The sequence below is a fragment of the Hyaena hyaena genome, unplaced genomic scaffold (genome assembly GCF_003009895.1).
Source record: "Hyaena hyaena isolate Hyena2069 unplaced genomic scaffold, ASM300989v1 scaffold_1986, whole genome shotgun sequence".
NCBI lineage: Eukaryota > Metazoa > Chordata > Mammalia > Carnivora > Hyaenidae > Hyaena > Hyaena hyaena.
In genome coordinates, this window is record NW_024082623.1 from 23439 (window position 1) to 29563 (window position 6125).

The 6125-nt window shown below is 40.8% G+C and overlaps 1 protein-coding gene across 1 annotated transcript; it reads left to right on the forward strand.

The window, feature by feature from the left end:
* Positions 1-771: 771 nt before the first annotated feature.
* On the forward strand, positions 772-1752 carry LOC120227081 (olfactory receptor 6X1). The gene has a single exon (XM_039225231.1). The coding sequence runs from the start codon at positions 814-816 to the stop codon at positions 1750-1752; it is 939 nt and encodes a 312-aa protein (XP_039081162.1). The 5' UTR covers positions 772-813.
* Positions 1753-6125: the final 4373 nt, after the last annotated feature.

The following is a 6125-nucleotide window of genomic DNA, read 5'->3' on the forward strand; positions in this document are numbered from 1 at the left end:
GCCCTAATTCAGCTAGTCTTGGCATTTTGAATTAAAGTTTAAAACATATTCCTACTTGCTAAGCAGTTTTATTTCTTTAGTTTGAATATTTTTTCAGTCTCCTTTGATAAGAGTCTGAACTAGAATTTGAGAGTGGATTCTCGAGAAAAACATCTGTTCCATTATCTAAGCTGTATTTCACCACTAATCTATAACAGCAAGGATTTTTAGTTGTATAAAAACACACACAGAGATATGAGGGGGATTACAAAATCAATATTCTTAAACATATTTGTAATATAACTGGATAATTTCTTTTAGAATACAATAGGAAAGTGTGGATTCACTTCTTATGAACCCACAGCTCAGTTTAGGCATATATACTTACATGACCCTATGGGATGTTATATGTAACTGACAAATCACCAAATTCTAGTCCTGAAAACATTATTACACTGTATGTTCACTAACATGGATTTAAGCAAAATTTTTAAAAAATCAGATGGATTAAAAAATCATATTAAAACACATTGCAACAATTATTCTCACAGCTCTACATGGATGGAAAATTGCTTTTCCACTCATCAAGTATACTAAGTACTTTCAAAGTGCATCAAGTGAGGTTACCTGGCCAAAGGATGAACCAAATCATGAGTAAGGAAGGAGGGTTTAGTATGTATATGTGTATGTGAAGGTGGGAGAATGTCCTGAATGACGTTAAATGGAATCAGAATCCTTCAGAATCCTCCTTTTTTTTTTTTGGTCCAAATTATATCAGTGTTTGACATTCTAAAGAGCTACATTCTTGCCTGTCTTTCTAGAGAATCAAGGGACATGAGAAATGGCACGACAATCACAGAGTTCATCCTCCTAGGCTTTCCTGATACCCAAGGACTACAAATCCCTCTCTTTATTGCGATCTTTTGTATCTACATATTAACCCTTGCAGGCAATGGACTCATAATCACCGTTGTCTGGGCTGAGCCCAGGCTCCAAATACCAATGTACTTCTTCCTTTGCAACTTGTCCTTCCTAGAGATCTGGTATACCACCACAGTCATTCCTAAACTACTAGAAACTTTGCTGGTGGCAAGAACAGCTATCTGGATAGCCGGCTGCCTACTGCAATCCTTCTTCCACTTTTTCCTGGGAACCACCGAGTTCCTTATCCTCACTGTCATGTCCTTCGACCGCTACCTGGCCATCTGCAAGCCCCTTCGCTACCCCACCATTATGACCAACCACCTCTGCCTGCAGCTTGCCCTCAGCTCCTGGGCGGCAGGCTTTACCATCATCTTTTTTCAGATGTTACTGATCATCCAGTTGCCATTCTGTGGCAACAATGTCATCAATCATTTCTACTGTGATGTTGGTCCCATTTTGAAAGCAGCCTGTGCAGACACAAGCATTTTGGAGCTCCTGGGTCTTTTGGTGACCGTCCTAGTGGTCCCGGGGTCACTCCTCTTGACAGTGATTTCTTATGTCTATATCCTGTCCACCATTCTACAGATCCCTTCAGCCACTGGCCGACAGAAGACTTTCTCCACCTGTGCCTCTCACCTGACAGTAGTCTCCCTGCTCTATGGTGCTGTTCTGTTCATGTACCTGAGACCCACAACACACTCTTCCTTTAAGATTAATAAGGTGGTGTCAGTGCTAAATACTATCCTGACACCCCTTCTGAATCCCTTCATTTATACAATTAGAAACAAGGAGGTGAAAGCAGCCCTGAGGAAGACAATGGCTTGTCCAAGAACTCATCATCCAGAGTAAAACATGCAACACATCAAATGAACTTAAGGCAGATACAAAATTTCTGAAAGTAGAAACCACAAAAGTCAAGGACAACTGTCAGTAACGTTTTTTGTAAAATGTAAGGAATCCTGTCTCCCTCTTTGTTTAGAGTAACTCCCTTTGCCTCATCTCCTTATCAAAGGCATAATGTATCCTGAACATTTTCTCAGTACTTCTTTTCTTCATAGTAGGTAGTCTCCTAATCCATTGGAATAGTCTTGCAAAATGTTTTAAATAAACCAAGGTTTTATTTGAAGATGTCTCAATAAGGGGACTTTCATCCTGATATAATACAAATGGTTACACACGCCCAGGTGTGTTTATTCCTAGATAATACCAAACTTGAGGGCATCGTATGAAAATTTCACATTGGATTAGGTCATTTCCTATGCTTCAATCAAAGTAGGCCCAAGTGTCCAGGAAGCCAAAAGAAGTCTGAGAGCCTACTGAAAAGTCTTTCTTACTGGAAAATTCAGCTCTATATTTACATTAAATATAGAGTTTGTATGTGAGGTTTTCACATGAGGTCCTCAAGGTAAGTGATAAACCTTTTATTGGTTTAACCTTTTTCTCAGGCAAGACATTTTAAAGAGTCTTTATAGAATGACGATGTAGGTAAGGCACAGTTCTTAATAATGAGTATTAGAGATGACCTTCTCATTAAAAGCCCATCAAAGTGTGATTTTTAAAACAAGGATTATTGCACATTCCTTTTAATACTGAATTGAAAACTGCAAAGCAAAATAAAGTGTAATGAGGTGAAAATGGTATTACCTCAACTGCCTGATCTGATTTTATCTTAGAGAGGAGCCGTGCTGGGGCTGGGCAGGTGAAATTGGTCATTTGAAGGCAAAGAGAGAGAGCTTCAGGACAAATATTATCAAGAGCCCTATCTTCAAAAGAATGGCTTAAATAGCCCGGAATGAGAAAATCCTGGTAATAACTAAGTGCTCCTCAGAGAGGAAAATGGCAGAGAAAGTAAAGAGAGGAGAAATGAGCCAAAAAGGTGAATGTAGCTGAAAGATCTGTGGGAAGAAGCCAGTTGCAGAGCCTATAGAACAGTTTAAAAGATGGAGACACCTATACTCAATTTGAGGCCACCTTTCTATGCTATTAAACCGCCTTCCCCTTCAACTGTCAGTAAAGTCTTCTACGTTAGCTAATGTATTATGAACAGGTTGTGTATGTCACGTGGGTATTGTATGTGTAAGTGAGGGGAGAATTGAGTTTCTTGTCTGGTATGATGTGGTTTAGAGACAGCCCATAGAGAAGCTCACAGCAATGGCCACAGAACATGTAGAAATTTTAGGAGAAACCTCAGACTTTCATTGACTTGGGCATGGCTCCAGGTAGCCTAGATCTAGGGGAATTGAGACATAGGGCTTATAATATTACTTCAAAACATTTTTAAATATCTGCTTTCAAGTTGCACAAGTATTAGTTTTCCTGGGTCTGGCCTATTAAGAGTTACCCGTTTAGGGGCACCTGGGTGGCTCAGTCGGTTAGGTGTCCAACTTTGGCTCAGGTCATGCTCGTGGGTTTGAGCCCCACAATGGGCTCTGTGCTGACAGCTAGTTCAGAGCCTGGAGCCTGTTTCGTTTTCTGTGTCTCCCTCTCTCTCTTATACTCCCCTGCTCATGCTGTCTCTCCTTCTCTCTCAGAAATATATAAAAAACATTTAAAAATTTTTAAAAAAGAGTTACCTATTTAATGGTACATGGAGGGTAGCATAAAACACCTTGATACATCTTTTAAAAAATTTATTTAATGTTTATTTATGGGGGTGGGGGGAGGCAGAGAGACAGGGAGACACAGAATCTGAAGCAGGCTCCAGGCTCTGAGCTGTCAGCACAGAGCCTGACACTGGCCTCAAACCCACGGACCATGAAATCATGACGTGAGCTGAAGTCGGATGCTTAACTGACCCAGCCATCCAGGTACCCCTTGACAGATCTTATAAAGGAGAGAAGAACAAGTGTGAGAGTGTCACCTGGCTCCAATTCATGAAGTGCCAAATAGACACGATTTATTCGTGCACGATTTTCACATTCTGTGGATGTACTGGTATCACGTAACAAGCGATGTGCCAGGTACTGATTCTGTTGAAAAAAAAAAACCATTTTTTTTGTAGTCTGCCAGAAAATCAGTTCTAGGAATTGGAAATACCAGAGTTGGAGAAGCCTATCCAACAAAGAAGCTCCAACAACCTGAACACCAAGAATGAAATGAGTTACAAGTCTTCCAGGCAGCCCTGCCTTAGATCTTCACCAACATGGTCCCACCAAAGCCTCCAGAGAGTGTGTTGTGTGCCTCTTGTGCCTGCAGGCTCTGGGGTGTTGTTCTGAGGAAAAGGAGCTCTGGGCACGGAGACAACATGCCAGAGGTTGTTCACATTGCCCTTTGTTTCTTAGGGCTCTGAAGCCCAAATCTCTTCCCCAAATGTACATACTCCAGCTTTTTCCAACAGAATAAGAAATTACACAAGAACTCATGCAAACAATATTGTAAACAACCTCTTACACAGATCCCTGGATATTAGTTATTTTTCTACTGCCAGTAACTCTAATGACAAGGTTGAGCTCACGCATACATCTGAGCCAAATCCTTGACAATGAGGCCTTGAGTTCATTTGTTCCCCAAAACATACACACCTAAGTAAAGCAGTTGTTTCCATGATGTGGTCCATATGTATTAGTTATTAAAAGCAGGACTCAACTATTCAAACTGAGAAAGATACAGGGTTAGACAAGGTTGAGCAGGCTCCTTCACTACTCAATTTCTCAGAATCTTTAGGGCTATGTTGAAAAAAATATTCTAACTCCCAAGCTTATACATGTGAAACTGCCTGTTAGATCACCTTGGTTTTACTAAGAACTGTGTCCACTGCTTACTGATGTAAACCAGAGCAATGACCATTTCAAAGGCTGACTTTACAATCCTCTCCTTAACCAGTCAAATGGTGGCCTCAGGATCCTGCTTGATCTGGGCAAAACTTCCTTTCCTTATCCCAGAAGTAACCCTTCCCTTTTCACTCAGAAAGACCAAAGTCACTTTTGAGTGATACCGCTCTACCTTACCTGTCAAGTGATACATTCAACTTTACTTTTCCAGTTCTAACAATTTTCACATGCAGTAAAAATCCCCAAGAGGAAGATATACCTTTCCAAAGCTTACCCAGCTACAGGCCACTTTGTTTTCAATGTGCCTTAGAATAAAGATTTCCCACTATCTTTCTTAAAGTGCACCTAAAGTCATTCTCTGTTTTTATCAGGCTCTTATAATTCCATCATATTTGTAAATGACCAACCTCCTTGGATATGAAATTTTAAAACTCCAATACAAGAAAAGCTGAAGTGCAATAACACAAAGAATTGGGAGATATTTACCAAAGTATCTAGTATCTGACCACGTTGCTCACTGCTGCTTTGAGCCACATATTTTCGTTGCAAGTTTAAATGACTCCAATTATAAAAATCCCACTTACATATAACTCTTCCAGAACCATCCACTTTCTCTACCTGGTATTCAGCTAGTCTTGGGCTGAACAATGAAGAGTAGAGCTACGCACACTCTCAGATGAGCCCACTCCACTAACCACTCCTGACATTTCTTTGATTTTTCGAAAATGGTCTCTCTCTTTCACGTGCAGAGGCAACCATTTTCCTAATAATTAGTTCTTTGCCCTTCATCAGAGAGTATGAAAAAAATAAAATAAATAACAACTAAACACCCCCATCTCCACACTATGGAGATGTTTGAGTCCAAGCACCAAGCTGCTGATCTACAGTAATAACTTTGTAAATCACCTTTCCACATCTACTCTTGGACCCCTTCATTCTACCATTGGCCAGAAGGATCTTATAAAAACGTATATCTAATCATGTCACTTAATTAAAATCCATCAGTGGCTTCCCATTAATTACGCCAGCTAATGCTTACTTTAATCTATAAGACTTTTGGTCCATCAGATCTGATCCCTGTTCACAATACCAGGTTCATGTCACACATTTCTCTATTGCTCTCTAGCCCTAGACACACTATCTTTCTCTCAATTTCTCCAACACCCTAAGCTCTTTCCCACCTTGGGACCCTTGCATACACACTATTTCTCATCACTTCAAATACTCTTTCTTACTCACTCCACTTCTCACTCCCATCCCCAATCTCAGCCTGCCCACTCATCCTTCAGAATTCTCCTCAAATGTTACTACTCAAGAAAGTTTCCGGGGCACCTGGGTGGCTTAATCGGTTAAGCGCCCGACTTTCACTTAGGTCATGATCTCGCGGTTCGTGGGTTCGAGCCCCGCATCGGGCTCTGTGCTGACTGCCAGCTCAGAGCCTGGAGCCTGTTT